At 36.4% G+C, this 17,589-nt stretch overlaps 1 protein-coding gene across 1 annotated transcript in view; it reads right to left on the bottom strand.

The window, feature by feature from the left end:
- The window catches only part of MRPL1 (mitochondrial ribosomal protein L1), a 65,675-nt gene that overhangs the window by 32,601 nt on the left and 15,485 nt on the right, over nt 1-17,589 (bottom strand). The window contains exons 3-6 of the mRNA XM_020894695.2: nt 14,328-14,586; nt 12,005-12,088; nt 10,175-10,246; nt 4,598-4,709 (exon numbers count right to left, since the gene is read on the bottom strand). Coding sequence (XP_020750354.2) covers nt 4,598-4,709; nt 10,175-10,246; nt 12,005-12,088; nt 14,328-14,586 — 527 coding nt within the window. The remainder of the gene's footprint in view (nt 1-4,597; nt 4,710-10,174; nt 10,247-12,004; nt 12,089-14,327; nt 14,587-17,589) is intronic.

The raw sequence follows: 17,589 nt of genomic DNA on the forward strand, positions 1-17,589 counted from the left end.
CCAAGGTTAAATCTTTCCCACTATTTTCAGGGCTTTTAGATTATGTAGTTAGCCTCCTCTTTCTCTATTTCTTTTTTTCTCTGTGCTTTTACATTTGTCTACTTTTCTCCTTTCTTTTCCTTTCTCTTCTCCTAATTCGATTTAATTTTCATAATGAACAAAACCTATACTAACATGTAGGTATTTCACACTGATGTACCTTCTCTCTTCTTCACCAGGGAATATGACAGGGATAAAGAAAGCAGAATGTAAGAAGGCAGGGAAGACAAAGGAGGAGTAGTTAGGAGAAAAAAGTGTTAAGATTGTACAGTGTAAAAACTAGTTTCAAGAAAAAGAGAATATTAAAAACAGACCTTTAAATGGGACAAAAGAAAGAACAGATATTAGTAGTGAGAGCAACATTTGAGCTGAGTTATGAGAGAAAAGTATGTAAGGAAGAATAACAACTTGAAAGGAAATAGAGACAGTCAACCACTAAAGAGACCTGCCTGAGAAGCGTGGTATGAGACAACAGAAAGAAGTAGATCGCTGCTATAGAGGACAGTGGAATCAAAGAAAGGTTTTGAGGTCATGTGCTTTGTTTTGGTTTATTTCTTTAACTAGAGAAATCTGAGTTAATTAAATTAAAAATAAATGCTCAGTAAGCCAGTTTGTCTAGTGCAGAAAACAAAACTATTCACCCTGTACCAGTAAGGACTTTCTCTTGTTCATAGCCATCACATTAAAGGCTTGACACATATGACATGTTTGTTGAGTACCCACTATGTGCCAGGTGCTATTCTAGGTCATGGGACTATACTAGTGGACAAAACTAAAAATGCCCTTATGCTAATGGAAGAAATTGAACACATACCCACAAATTAAAAATGTAAGATGCCAAGATTGATAAGCCTTAAAAGAAAGAAGGTAAAAAATACAATAATGAGAAATCTAGTGGTAATGGGAAGTGGAGATTAATATTTAAATAGGATGGTCACAGAAGGTGTCTCCATCTAGGTGATACTTGAATGAGAGTGTGAGCCAGACAAATTAGTAAAAAGCATTACAGACAGATGGGACAATGTATCCAAAGACCTGAGAAGGGAGAAAACTTGGTGTGTATGAGGAACGGCAAGGAAGCAACTACGGCTGGATAAGGGAAATAAAGAAGATCAATAGAACCAGTTGTAATATACCACTAATTCATCTATAGCAATAATAATCATACCTACTCATCACTGGAATCTTTCACATATAAATAGTTTTTAAACTATTAGTACATAAGAGAGGGAAATTTAGAAAAATTTCAGATTTGTTACCCTGCAAAAATTCCATTTATCATTTTTCTTCATATGACCAAAGAATTCTAATTGTTTCAATAATGCAAACAATACTCTTAAGTAAAGCATGTTGATCTATGAGCTAAAAATAACTGACATTAGATTTCAAACATTTTACATCCATTACTCTCAAATAGGATAAAAAGCAACTTCCTTACAGAAAGCAGTGTCCTACTCAATAGATGTGAATACTCTATAGACAAGTCTGCTGGAATATTCTTTTGACAACACTCTAACTGCAACACTGATGTTCAGTTCTAAGAGCTATGTGTTAACAGGAACATACAGTAGTGGGTTCAATTTTCTAATCATGTCTCTTACCTGCCAACAACTTAATATGCTTTAAAAGAATTCAACTGTTTCTACATATGCCATAGTACCTACTATGACAATATGTATAATAATAGAAAACTGATTCCATTAAGTCAAGATATTTTCATACTAGTATTTTCTGTTTAGTAAATGTTGGTAAAATTAGGAATAAAGAAAACTTTTAAAATATCAACAAAATATATCTATGTCAGATACAAAAAAATGTTAAGAGGTTACATTCTGGCAGGGAGCTGGGGGGAAGCTAGTTGACAAGGAAAATGAAACCCAATTTCTTCCAAAGAAATTTTAAAAAGCAAGTTTTAAATGTCTTTTTTTTAATAAGATAAAAAAGAAATACTAAGAAAATATGCCAAATGTGCATTGGAAAAAATAGAGAACTTGCTTATAGTTACGTAAGCAATTAAAATAAAACAAAACTGCAACATTAAACATGCTGCAAAATGTGCACATTCAGTCCAGCCAAGTTAGTTACACCCACTCCCATTACAAAGACAAAATGTAAGACAAAATGGGAAACTAATGAGCTCAGCTGCAGGGGCTTGTTTGTTTGTTTTTTAATTCCATCCATTTGCTCAAAACGTAATTCCTTCTTTTCCCTTACATCTTTTGCTGGATGTAAGGGGAATCAAATGTTCCTAAACAAGAATCTGAATAAGCTCTAAAGTGCATAATACAAGCTTCATTTGTTCTAATGCACATCTGGTGTACTCTGTTTTAACATTTTTGACAGGTTAATCGTTTGTCTTCATGTTTAAAGAACACAAATGTTTTCCAAGTGCTGTTGAACAGATCATGTGGAGGTGAAAAGAAAAAGCTGGGGAAGGTGAAAGGTCTGTCTGTTTTCCCAAGATGCTTTGGTAAGCAAATGGAGGTGGGGGACATACCTAGGTAACTTGACCATAGTATACAGAAGCTATGATTCATTATGAAAGCAGAAATAAAGTAAAGCCCACTAATAAAAATAAACATTTTCAGGGGAAACTTTTCTTCTTTGCAATAAAGAAATGTTCTTTGAAAACCTTTCAGACTAAAACTAATTATCTGAAATTTTGTGATGAAAATGGCAATTAAAAAACCTCAACCCTAAAGAAAACAAACCAAAAGTTATTCAAAGAATGGATAAAGTTAGCAAAGGTGACAAAATTAATTTCCGTGAAAAACCAGTTAACCGTGCAAAGCAATGAGCGAGCTGAATACAGATATACTCAGTATTCAGTTTCACTTTTAACTGACTATATTTAATATTATTTGGCTTTATTGAGCTTGGATTCAATTAGGAAAAAAATTATGAGAATTATCTTCAAATTCAACTGCAATTCTGGTTTAATTTTTAAAATAATGTTCAACTTCAGGTCTGTCTTAGGAAAAGAATGTAGTGTGATTCCATGAAAACAAACACTACTATTAATGGAAATTCCTAATAAAAAGCACCAAATCTCCGTCCAATATCTCACAAAGATGTGTTATTCAATGCAGGCTATTAAAAATAAACAAAACTCCAATATAACGAAAGAACTGAAGAATCCATTTGAATTTGCTTACAGTACAGAACATGGTCTATAATTCAGATGAGCATTAGTGGCTATCATATATGAAGAATTTATCAGGTTTTTTTAAGCTCAACTAGAGTTAAAATTTGAAGATCTACTAAAATAATTTTAAAATATCTGCTCTTTTACCTCATAAAATTTTATTTGAAAAAACATCTATCAACAGCAGTTATTCAGCACCACCTAAAAGACACTACGTCTGCTAGTGAATGTACTCATTCCTCCCAAACCTACTCCCCATTTGCATTATTGATATCAACTTATTAGGAGAGATCCCTAGGCTTAAACATCTCAGCATCATTTGACTCTTCCCTTTCTCTCTCTCAACATATCCATTCCTAACCACATAGTGCAAAGTCCTATTATCTTTGACATCTGTCCTCTTTTCTCCAGACTCATTATGAAGACTTTAGTTTAAGCCTCACCTTTACTAATCTCTGGCAACTGCATCTCAATTGGTCTCCTCGCCTCTACTTTTGATTTCATGCCAGTATATTTTACAAACTCTTGCTAGATTAAAGCTCTAAAGAATCCCCCAACTTAAAAAAACTTCTAAGAGATTCCTGCTGAATATAGAATCAAGGTCCAAATTTATGAGGATCTTATTCAAGATTCTACTCAATACAGCATCAATCTACCTTTCTAACATATTCTCTTTCATTTCAAAGTAGGGGTACCATTCACTACCGCCAAAGAAAACTAATTGATATTTCTTTGATGTAGTCTGTTCAGTGTCTATGATTAACAGATTCTACTTAAAATATCCCTCTTAGTCTGCTCACAAATTATTCAAGGTACAGTTTAAACGTCACCCCCTTTAGGATGTCTTCTCTGATTTCCCCACCTATGTATAAATTCCTCCTCTACTGAATACCTACCACATCTCGTGAATTTATCATATAATACTTCATACTTTATAACAAGGCTATTCATGTAGCACCCGTACTTTTCTTACTAAATTTCGTAAGGGGCAAATATTCATAAAGGGGAAAGCTGCTCAGGGGAAATAACTGCAGAACCATACACAGTAAGCTAGCATATACAGATGATGAATGCTAACATAAACGAGCATACATGTTATTTTGACAAAGAGACATAAGATAGTATGATGATAGTATACCTAGTGGGTAATGTGTTCCATTAATTTAAAACAAGAATATGGCTTAAATTTAAAGATCTGGTATTATAAAGCAACTAGGTTTTCAAATTACATTAAATCACCAATATTAATGCCAAAGGAAAAAAAATTCTACACGTTCTTATGTAACACAAAACTGAAATATCAGAGCATTTTATTTATTCTACACATATATTAGCAATTTTGTTTTCTAATTAAACATATATATTAGAAAGTTGTTGATAGAGTACTGAAGTAGTAAAAGAACTCTCCCTTACTTCGATTAAACTTAGGAAATCTTGTTTTCAGTTTCTTCCTTAATGGATTAAGCTCGGGCATTATTTCTGGAACAGCTACATAAAAATCTGCTTGAATTTCATCATCCAAAATCTGAAAATCAGGAGGGAAAAGATAATCTTAGATTGCATAAAAAGCTTTATTTTTCTAAAAATAAGGTCTAAAGTAATAATCATTTCTTTTATAATTTAGAAAATACATATTAAGCACAATTCCTTTCTTCAAACACAAGGATCATATGAACCTATTTACCAATTATGAAAATCTTCAGAAGCAAAACATTTTCTAATGTTTGCTTTTAAAAAATAGCCACATCCATTATAAACAAACAAATATTTAATAGGTTTAATTCTTCCATGGGGTTATGTTAGTCAAAAGTGTTGATTAATTATGTTGGTTCTACAAGCTAGAACATTGCACTGATGTGTACGTGGTTCATACAGTCCTAACAAAGTTGAATTTGTATGTCCATCAAAACTGAAAAAAAATTCTGAAATTTTTGCAAGATCACATGTAAAATTAATAATCACTAGCTACCAAATCATTAGCAACCACATTGCTTTCCTAAATTTGGAGCATCAAGACAATTGAATCTAAAATCAGTTTCACAAAGAACTGAAACTAAAATTCCTTTTGCCTCCAAAAAACAAAAGAGGAGTGGGATGGTCAAAGACAAGTTTACTTATAATTTACTATCCATAGTCTAATTTCATTCTAAGAACAAAAAGAATAATTTCAATTTTTAAAAGACATTTTAAATTAATTCAGGCAGGCACCCAGAATAATTACTTTACTTCTACAGTATACTCCATTTAAAAATTTAGTTGATTTAAAATTGAAGCAACTTTTTAGAGTAATACTGCCTGGGCAACAATTACCTTACCAATGATTCTCTTTGCATAAAATCTTACCACAATATGTCATTCAAAGCCTTAGTTTGGCGTTACACATTAAACTATAAAAACTTGAACTCTAGCAAAATTAAGCATGATTCTGGAATTTTATTTTCCTGTTACTATTTTTTCTTTTTACAAATTCTTTACTCCCTAAATGGCATACTATGCTCCCCTGAACAATAACAGAAAGAAAGATAGCACTAAGTTATGTCCAACTCTTGCCATCTCATGAACTGTAGTCTACCAGGCTCCTCTGTGCATGGGATTCTCCAGGCAAGAATACTGGAGTGGGCTGTCATTTCCTTCTCCAGGGAAACTTCCCAACCCAGGAATTAAACTCAGGTCTCCTGCATTACAGGCAGATGCTTTACCGACTGAGCTACGTGGGAAGCCCTGAACAGTAATAATTTACATTAAAAGAATCCTTGGCATGTGACAAGTATTCTTAGAACACTTGTAACATGCTTAACATGTTACATGGTTTAGTTCATCAAGTATATACAACAACCCTACAAGGCAAGTACTAATATTGACCACACATTCTAGACAAGGAAGTTGAGGGCTTAGGGAAGACAAATCAGTTTGTGCACTTCTAAGTGGCAGACTCAGAATCCAAACACAGGTAGCTTGGCTCCAAAACCAGGGCTCTCATCACTACAAATATGAAAGCAGAGGCAATTTTGAAACATCAAAGAACTATATGTGAAATTTCCACTCTAAGATTTTCTAATCCTGATTCTAAATTAAAATTAAAGTAAATTAAATTAAATTCTAAATTTAAATTAAAATTATGTTTGAAAGTTATGCTCCAGTTAGCCTTTAAGATCATATCATAAAATATCACAAAACTCTATAGATGGAAATCACAGAGACAAGTAAAAATGAAACAATTTTAAAATCCCTCAGAACCGAGCATACTTGTGACATTTCACAAGTATTAAAATTAAAGCAAAATGTACTTAAGGCAATTCAGTTCAGTCATTCAGTCTCTCAGTCATGTACGACTCTTTGCAACCCCATGGACTGCAGCATACCAGGTTTCCCTGTCCATCACCAACTTCTGGAGCTTACTCAAACTCATATCCATCAAGTCAGTGATACCATCCAACCATCTCATCCTCTGTTGTCCCCTTCTCCTCCTGTCTTCAATCTTTCCAGCATCAGGGTCTTTTCAAATCAGTCAGTTCTTCCCATGAAGTAGCCAAAGTACTAGAGTTTCAGCTTCAGCATAACTCCTTCCAATGAATACTCAGGACTGACTTCCTTTAGGACTGACTGGTTTGATCTCCTTGCAGTCCAAGGGATTCTCAAGAGTCTTCTCCAACACCACAGTTCAAAAGCATCAATTCTTCCGCACTCAGCTTTCTTTATAGTCCAACTCTCACATCCATACATGACTACTGGAAAAACCACAGCTTTGACTAGATGGACCTTTGTTGGCAAAGCAATGTCTCTGCTTTTTAGTATGCTGGCTAGGTTGGTGATGACTTTTATTCCAAGGAGTAAGAGGTTTTTAATTTCATGGCTGCAGTCAGCATCTGTAGTGATTTTGGAACCCAGGAAAATAAAGTCTCTCACTGTTTCCCCATCTATTTGTCATAAAGTGATGGGACCAGATGCCATGATCTTAGTTTTCTGAAAGTTGAGCTTTAAGCCAACTTTTTTACTCTCCTCTTTCACTTTCATTAAGAGGCTCTTCAGTTCTTCTTCACTTTCTGTCGTAAGGGTGGTGTTATCTGAGGTTACTGATATTTCTCCCGGCAATCTTGATTCCAGCTTGTGCTTGCTCCAGCCCAGCATTTCACATGATGTACTCTGCATATAAGTTAAATAAGCAGGGTGACAATATACAGCCTTGACGTACTCCTTTTCCTATTTGGAACCAGTCTGTTGTTGCATGTCCAGTTCTAACTGTTGCTTCTTGACCCGCATCCTAGAACTAACATCCAAAAAAGATGTCCTTTTCATTATAGGGGACTGGAATGCAAAAGTAGGAAGTCAAGAGATACCTGGAGTAACAGGCAAATTTGGCCTTGGAGTACAAAATGAAGCAGGGAAAAGGCTAATAGAGCTCTGCTAAGAGAATACACTGGTCATAGAAAACACCCTCTTCTAACAACACCAGAGAAAACTCTACACATGGACATCACCAGATGGTCAATAGTGAAATCAGACTGATTATATTCTTTGCAGCCAAAGATGAAGAAGCTCTACACAATCAGCAAAAACAAGACAGGGAGCTGACTGTGGCTCAGATCATGAACTCCTTATTGCCAAATTCAGACTTAAATTGAAGAAAGTAGGGAAAACCACTAGACCATTCCAGTATGACCTAAATCCCTTACAATTATATAGTAGAAGTGACAAATAGATTCAAGGGATTAGATCTGATAGTGCCTAAAGAACTATGGACGGAGGTTCGTGACACTGTACAGGAGGCAGTGATCAAGACCATCCCCAAGAAAAAGAAATGCAAAAATCAAAATGGTTTTCTGACGAGGCCTTACAAATAACTAAGAAAAGAAGAGAGGCAAAAGGCAAAGGAAAAAAAGAAAGATATACCTATTTGAATGCAGAGTTCTAAAGAATAGCATGGAGAGATGTGCCTCTTCTTCCACCTCTTTAAAAAACAAATGTCTTTGCTTCAAGAATATACAATGGAGAAAAGACAATCTCTTTAACAAGTGGGAAAACTGGTCAACCACTTGTAAAAGAATGAAACTAGAACACTTTCTAACACCATACACAAAAATAAACTCAAAATGGATTAAAGATCTAAACGTAAGACCAGAAACTATAAAAACTCCTGGAGAAAAACATGGGCAAAACACTCTCTGACATAAATTACACCAGGATCCTCTATGACCCACCTCCCAGAGTAATGGAAATAAAAGCAAAAATAAACAAATGGGACCTAATTAAACATAAAAGCTTTTGCACAACAAAGGACACTATAAGCAAGGTGCAAAGACAGCCTTCAGAATGGGAGAAAATAATAGCAAATAAAGCAACTGACAAAGAATTAATCTCAAAAATATACAAGTAGCTCCTGCAGCTCAATTCCAGAAAAATAAACAACCCAATCAAAAAACTGGCCAAAGAACTAAACAGACATATCTCCAAAGAATACATACAGATGGCTAACAAACACATGAAAAGATGCTCAACATCACTCATTATCAGAGAAACACAAATCAAAACCACAATGAGGTACCATCTCATGCTGGTCAGAATGGCTACTATCAAAAAGTCTACAAACAATAAATGCTGGAGAGGGTGTGGAGAAAAGGGAACCCTCCTACACTGTTGGTGGGATTGCAAACTAGTACAGCCACAATGGAGAACAGTGTGGAGATTCCTTAAAAAACTGCCAACAGAACTGCCATATGACCCAGCAATCCCACTGCTGGGCATACACACCGAGGAAATCAGAATTGAAAGAGACATGTGCACCCCAGTGTTCATCGCAGCACTGTTTACAATAGCCAGGACCTGGAAGCAACCTAGATGTCCATCGGCAGATGAACGGATAAGAAAGGTGTGGTACATATACACCATGGAATATTACTCGGCCATTAAAAAGAATACATTTGAATCAGTTCTAATGAGGTGGATGAAACTGGAGCCTATTATACAGAGTGAAGTAAGTCAGAAAGAAAAACAGCAATATAGTATACCAACACATATATACAGAATTTAGAAAGATGGTAACGATGACTCTAATATGCAAGACAGCAAAAGAGACACAGATGTAAAGAATAGTCTTTTGGACTCTGTGGGAGAAGGCGAGGGTGGGATGCTTTGAGAGAACAGCATTGAAACATGTATATTATCATATGTGAAACAGATCACCAGTCCAGGTTCGATGCACGAGACAGGGCGCTCAGGGCTGCTGCACTGGGATGACCCTGAGGGATGGGATGGGGAGGGAGGTGGGAGGGGATTCAGGATGAGGAACACATGTACACCCATGGCTGATTCATGTCAATGTATGACAAAAACCACAACAATACTGTAAAGTAATTAGCCTCCAATTAAAATAAATAAATTAATTGAAACAAGCAAACAAATGTCTTTGCTTCAAATGGGCTCCACCAGTTCTTTGTTATTTTCTCAAGGTAGGCTGCATAACCTTTTTTAGCCTATACCACTTGAACTGAGTTGGGAGAACTGGTGTGGTAAAATTTAAGAGGAACCAAAAGTACCATATTACAGAGGTCAGATACTATCCTTTGCAATCTACTAAAGTAAATCACACTTTCCATTCCAATAAGGCAAAAAAACAACTGGCCTTTGAAATATGAATAGAGATATCCATGTAGGCTACCTTGTGGATTTCACCTTAAATCTCACATTCAAAACCACAAGAGTCATACTGTCCTTTCCAGTCTATCTGCAAAACTCTCACAAAGACATAAGAAAGAAACAAAAAAATCACAAATACAAATCAAGTATAATTAATATCAGGCTGTCTGGATAATTTTTTCTTAGCTTGATTTTGAGACTCAAAAGAGTAGGAAAATCATCTGTTCTGTAAAGCTCTACTAACCATTTTTCAAAAGATATGAACAGACTAGTTATGTTCCACACGTAATAAATCAATAGATGGCAAAGATAACAGAACAATTTCTGTAAGTAATGAATATGAAAACAATACCGTACCATCTGAATCAGATTAGTTCCTCCTGCAAATGCAGCTCCATTTTCTTCTGCTATTTTAATTTCTGATGCATTCTACCAAAAAACACAATAGTTTGAACATTAGTCTTTAAACAAATTCAGTCTGCTTTCAAGTATTTTGTCAGAAATACCACACAGTTGAAAATAAAAACTATATTTTTTACTTTTAATTGAAAGTGCATCAGTTCTCAACTAGATGCATCAGAGATAATACATTCAGAACAAGCTTAGTTTGTAGGTGATTAAGGCCTTTCTTGACTAATACATGAGGAAATATGTCAAAATGGCATATTAAAAACCCACCAAGTGGTCCTAAGTCTCCAATTTCATCAATACAACATTTTCCAAAAATAACAGATTAAAATATATTTAGTTTTGCTACTTTAAATGGAGACATTTTATCAATCCAGTATTACAAGAGTAAAGATTTTTAAATTTAAGAAATGAGAACCAAAATTTAGCCTACTATCTGAAAATCCAAAAGAAAAATACACAGTATTAGGTTTTTTCCTCTATATGCTTCATTTATACCATTTGGATTTACTGTAAAAATATGTCACTATTTACTCAAGTTTTGTGGCATTGTAAGAGCTATATTCTCTACTTTTCTGGGCAAAAAAGCAAAGAATTTCTTCATTGTAAGTGAGACAGATGACAGGAAGAAAAACACTTTACAAAACAAATTCATGAACATGTTATAAACAAATGTGCATAATACAAAAACAGTGACAAAGAGCTGTATTACTATACTTATTATTGCCTTGACTTTCTTGACTTTACAGACTAGATCATTTTAAAAGTGTGGTTTCTCCAGATCTGAAAGAGACACGTGCACCCCAATGTTCATCGCAGCACTGTTTATAATAGCCAGGACATGGAAGCAACCCAGATGCCCATCAGCAGACGAATGGATGAGGAAGCTGTGGTACATATACACCATGGAATATTACTCAGCCATTAAAAAGAATTCATTTGAATCAGTTCTAATGAGATGGATGAAACTGGAGCCCATTATACAGAGCGAAGTAAGCCAGAAAGATAAAGACCATTACAGTATACTAACACATATATATGGACTTTAGAAAGATGGTAACGAGAACCCTATATGCAAAACAGAAAAAGAGACTCAGATGTATAGAACAGACTTGTGGACTCTGGGAGAAGGCGAGGGTGGGATGTTTCAAGAGAACAGCATTGAAACATGTATATTATCTAGGGTGAAACAGATCACCAGCCCAGGTTGGATGCATGAGACAAGTGCTCGGGCCTGGTGGACTGGGAAGACCCAGAGGGATCGGGTGGAGAGGGAGGTGGGAGGGGGGACTGGGATGGGGAATACATGTAAATCCATGGCTAATTCATTTCAATGTATGACAAAAACTACTGTAATGATGTAAAGTAATTAGCCTCCAACTAATAAAAATAAATGGGAAAAAAAAAAAAAAAAGAAATGTAAGGTAAAAGTGTGGTTTCTGTGTCTTCACAGCACCAAATGGCCCACTGCTTTAAAGTTAATGTTATTCTTGTTGTTTGGAGAGTTTCAGCAGGACACAGCAGCTAGTAGGATAAATACTGCTCTTGTGAGAAACATAAAATGGTAGATAATGATGAAGTTAATGTTGTGGCTCAGCTCTTTCTCAAACTAATGATATGACCTCAAATAAGTCATTTAACTGCTTTGAGTTTCACATGGGGAAAATATTCTAGGGGAATGCCAGGATTTTCTCTAACTCTATTCAGTTACTCTAATCATTGATTAATGTGATGTGTCAAAAAACTAAAAGATATAAAAAGCTGACAAAAGTTACTCACCCCTGTAAATACGGCAACTTTACTCACTTCTGAAATGAATGGGTATGGCAAATTAAGAACACTGGCAAATGGCTCCACTTTTTTCTAAATATACAACAATGGAAAAACAATTATAAAAAATTCATTCATCTTTTCTATATCCAAAATATTCACTGATTACCTGTTAAAGCATAAGCAATTATACTTCCTTTGTAAGAAATCAAAATAAAGATCTAAACCTCTTTCCCCAACTCCATACTCAAATGGCATGTGACTTCTTTCTCTACAGCATTCACCAGAGTCTCACATAAATTAAGACCTGTGTTTCCACAATCCTTATCTTCCCCAGCACCTAGTACAAGGCTTTCCACATGATGGATGCCAATAAATGTTTTCTACCTTGAATTAAATTTAAAAAAAATATAATTTTTTTTTACATCATCAAGGAGGACATGTATACAACTATGCACATTGAACAATATCCAGCTAATCTGCTCAGTGGGTCACTCTAATTTCCATGTTGGTTCTAAACAATCAGGTGACTCTGATGATATTAACTCTAAATCCAAGACAGGCTGCCAAATCTGAAAGGCTATTTCAAGCCTCTGGTCTATTTTGAAACAACCTGGACCACCCACCACTTCCAGATATGTATGGGAAGTCAGTTGGAAAATCCCAAATAATGGCATGCATCTGAAGCACCCTAATATGGGTGGAGTTTTTACAGGACCTCAAAACTAATTTGTTTAGTCACTAGGCCAAGGACCTGTCTAGACCTGTGACTCAGCTCTCTTAGGGAGACTTCACATGGAAACAAGCTCTAGGCCCATAGTTCTGTTGCAGCCTTAAGGTCCAGAAAAAGAGAAAAAGAGTTGTTTCATAATTAAAACTGATTGAAAGATTTTATTTTTAGAAAAACTTGAGTAACATAACCTCCTGAGAAATTCTTTTAAGAAGGCACAAAGTCTTAAGCACACTTTATGTCAGACATGCAACTCAGTTTTACTGACTGTCATTCCTTTGCTATTAACAAGTCACAACGGGCTTCAGTAAATTTTTCAATGGAAAGCAATCACAATAATAGCGTCCCCTGGGGGAATACTGGCTTGTTTTACAAGCACTCTGTCAAGAACAAAAAAGGTCTCAGGAAGAAAACTGAACCTTTTCAATGTTATTAGTTTACAAGTGGCTAACATTTACAAAATGAAACTTGTGGTCCTACAATACTTCGTTATAAATTACACAATTGGTTGACTGAGAAAGTGGCTACTTTAGACACTACAATGTTTTCAAATAAAAGAACAGTAACACTATAGTATAAAATAAAATTTCAATAGGATTGGAATAAACAAAAAAATAACCAAGAAATGACACAGACCTTGGTTTAAATCTTAATTCCACCCCCACCTCTGGGGACCTTGAGCAAGTTTACTTCACTTTCCATGTCTCAGCTTCCTCTTTTGAGATTATTATAGAATTAAATGACACCATGCATGAAAATAAGCATTTTACTTCCCTTTATAAAGAAAGAGGAAAACTGGGATTTGGAGAGGTTAAACCAACTCTTCAAACAGCAGGTAACTGGTAACCCCAGGATTCTGGCCTGTAATGCAATGTCAGCCTATACTCTTACCCACTATGCTGTATTCCTCCTCAATTACTTGTTGCTGCTGAGGTTGTTAAATTGTACTCAAAAACACAGACCCTTCAGTTTAAAAAAAAAAAAAAGAACATCCTCAGAATAAAAATCAAAGTATCATCTCCAAATAAATTAATTTCTTAAGTGAGAAGCTTATCAAATTGAGCTGTAATGGACCTCAATTCTAATCTAGTATTTTTCCCACCTTTAGAATTTTATAAACAAGTCTTTTGTGGAACTGCAATATATAAGCAGACAAAGCAGAAATGTTTAGGTTGAGATGAGGGTAAGGGGCTTGGCACCCCATCCAAACTTAGTCTCAACCCAGGATTCAGAGGAACACATCTTTAGGCCACCAAGCTACCCAAAGTCCTTCCTAACAGAGAAGGAACAACATACCTAGACAGCTTAAGTCATTTTTCAAAGTTACAGTAATACCTCAATTAATTTTTACACTACTTTTGTTCCTACCAATGACTTCCAGATAAACACGAGATGTGTGTTTACTGACTCTACAGAATGAGTTCAACATCCTATTTTATATTTGGAAAATTAAAAGACAAACTTTAGTATTTTTCATCCTAAAGTTCAGAAAGAGCATAAGATTTTCTAAAAATTATTATAGGAGACAAACATATTTTAAGTTAAGAAACAGCAATTCATTCAACCACTGTTGACAAATAAATTTTAATTGAGTCTACATACCTTCTTCCCCAGTGTCATATCCAGTGTCAAATCAAGATAAACACCTTGCTTTGGATTTGTAAAGTCCAAAACTTGAAATTTCTTAAGTAAGTGAACGGCTTTCTCCACCTCGTATATCTGCCTTGGGTATAAGCGTTTTAGGTAGACATCATCTTCAGGTTCACCTTCCATAAAAGGATATGACTTTATTTTTTCTATATCAACTTTTTTCTCATTTGATGCTTTTTCTTTAGTACCTTTTTTTGTTTTCTTTGCAGTCCTTAAAAAAAAAATTTAAATCAGTTATCTAAATATGTAAATTAAAGAGACTTAAAAAGGAAGCTAATATATTTACATTTGACAGAAAAAAATGACAAAAGATAAAGTTTATTTTAATTCAAAAGCACAGACTTCTTTGTAGCTTTTTTTAGTTCAACAAATTTTAAGCAAATTTCTGAACTGTTTGCAGTTGATACAAAGTTGGATAAGGTATTGATGTTGCTCTCCAGAAACTCAGAGTAGGGAAGATGGACATGCAAGCAGATAATTTCAATATGATGTGGTAAATACTATGAGAATGTTATCAGGGCCATGGGGAAAAGATAGTTAACTCAGCCTAGGAGGCAGGGAAGAGTTCAGGAAAAAAAAAAAAAAAAAAGACCCCAAAGTCAATTCTTAAAGGATAAGGAAGAATTAGCCTAAACATAAACCCAAGAGAAACAAAAACATGGACACATAAAAACTTGTACACAACTGTTCACAGCAGTGTTAATCAATACAAGCCAAAAGGTAAAACAAGCTTAATACACAGAATGTGGTATATCCATACAGCAGAGTATTAATAGGCAATGAAAAGGAATGAAGCATTGATACACACTACAATTTGTATGAACCTTAAACACAGAATGCGAAGTGAAAGAAGCCAGTTCCAAAAGACCACACATTGTATGGTTCAATTTGTAGGAAATATCAAGAATGGGCAAAAAAAAAAAAAAATGGGTACACCTATAGAAACTGAAAGTAGACTCAGGTTGTCTAGGGCTGGGGAGGGGATAGGGAAATGGGAAGTGACTGCTAATGGCCATGGGGTCTACAGGAAAGATAATGAAATGTTCCAAAACAGACTGTGGTGACAGTCACACAACTCTGTGAACACACTAAAAATCACTGAGTGGCACACTTTAAGTGGGTGAATTGTATGGTATGCAATTGTACCTCAATAAAGCTATTATTTAAAAAAACAGAGTTATCCAGGCAAAGAAACAATGTAATAAAAGCATTGAGGCATGATTAACAGAATGGTACACAAGGGGAGCCATTATAAGTTCTAGTTGCCTAGAGCAGGGGTTGGTAAACTTTTTCCAGAAGGGATCAGACAGTAAATGTTTTATGGACTCATCTCAGTGACTCAACTCTGCTATTTGAACGTGAAAACAGCAATACACAACACAAAAATGAATGAGCATAGTTCAGTTCTGTTCAGTTCAGTCATTCAGTCATGTCCGACTCTTTGTGACCCCATGAACCACAGCCAGGCCTCCCTGTCCATCACCAACTCCCAGAGTCCACCCAAACCCATGTCCATCAAGTCAGTGATGCCATCCAACCATCTCATCCTCTGTCGTCCCCTTCTCCTCCTGCCCTCAATCTTTCCCAGCATCAGGGTCTTTTCAAATGAGTCAGCTCTTCGCATGAGGTGGCCAAAGTATTGGAGTTTCAGCTTCAACATCGGTCCTTTCAATGAACACCCAGGACTGATCTCCTTTAGAATGGACTGATTGGATCTCCTTGCAGTCCGAGATACTCTCAAGAGTTCAAAAGCATCAATTCTTCGGCGCTCAGCTTTCTTTATGGTCCAACTCTCACATCCATACATGAGCACTGGAAAAACCATGGCCTTGACAAGACAGACCTGTGTTGGCAAAGTAACGTCTCTGCTTTTTAATATGCTGTCTAGGTTGGTCACAGTTGCGTTCCAGCAAAGCTTTATTTACAAACACTGGGTCAACTCTTGTGATTTTCATGGGTCACACAACGCTGCTCTTCTCTCACTTAACATGTCAGGGTCCTCCGGCCACGTCTTGCTGGCTCCTGAGCCCTGCCTCAGGGGGCAGCAGCACAGGCGGCTGGGGACCCAGGTGGCAGAGGCCTCCCTGGGGACAGTGCGAGGCCACTGGACGGGGCGGCGTCTGCATTTCACACAGGCTGTCCTGGCTGCGACAGAAGCGGTGCGTCTGAAGGAGGCAGACTGGAGACAACTACAGAGACGGCCCTCCCTCTCCTCTCAGAGACATGGCAGCCTGAAGCAGGGCAGGGATGATACTAGGCTGGACAGATGACAGGGGCATTTCACAAGGTGAATACAGAAGGCAAAGGGGAAAGAGACAACTCGAGGATACTACGCAGGTTTCTGGCTCACATGATTAGACATGAGTAGCATCATTAACTAAACCCAGAAATAAAGAGAGCAAAACAGGTTTCTCTCGAGGGAGGTAGTCACGGAGATGAGTTCAGTTTGGGGCAAGAGAGTCTGAGTGTGGGGTTAGTTGCATCATTGGCCCCAATTCCTTATCTCTTCTCTCTATTCAAGTCCCTTTGCTAAGTGACTTTGTAGTTCCTCCCACTTAAAAGTGCCTTGATTTGGTCACATGACTAGTAGGTCAATAGAATAAAGCAAACTGACAGATTCTATGCTCTAAGCGTAGGCCTTAAGAGGCTTCATCTGTTTCCACTTGTGAGTTTGTCTTTCTGCCATTTTCATAAGCACAGGCCTGGGCTAGCCCAAAGGTGGGAGGATGAGAGACAAGTGAACAACACAGCTGGCTCCACAGAGCCGCAGGCTAGATTAGACAACTCTCAACCGACCTGCAGATTCACGGAGGCACAGCAAGCCCAGCCAAGGTCACCAGACACCCATGCAAACCTAGCTCAGATCAGCTCACAGACACGTGGGCAATGATAATCGCAGGGTGGTTTGTTACATAACAAACACCAACAAGGCGCTTACAAAATACCTAAGAAAATGTGTTCTACAGGTAATTGCAGGTAAGAGTTTGAAGCTAAGAAGACAGAAGTAGAGGTGATATGATACACTTTCTCAGCATTAATTCCAATCACACCTTTAATCTTTTAACCATAAACCCTTTAAATTAAGGAAATACTATTCTAGAAAGACATCTGGGTTCTGTGGTAGATAGGATTACAGCTTCCCAAATATGGCCACATCGGCACAGCAAAAAGGACTTTGCAGACGTGATTATCTTGAGAGGATGCTGGACTATTC

Source organism: Odocoileus virginianus, chromosome 29 (genome assembly GCF_023699985.2).
Source record: "Odocoileus virginianus isolate 20LAN1187 ecotype Illinois chromosome 29, Ovbor_1.2, whole genome shotgun sequence".
NCBI lineage: Eukaryota > Metazoa > Chordata > Mammalia > Artiodactyla > Cervidae > Odocoileus > Odocoileus virginianus.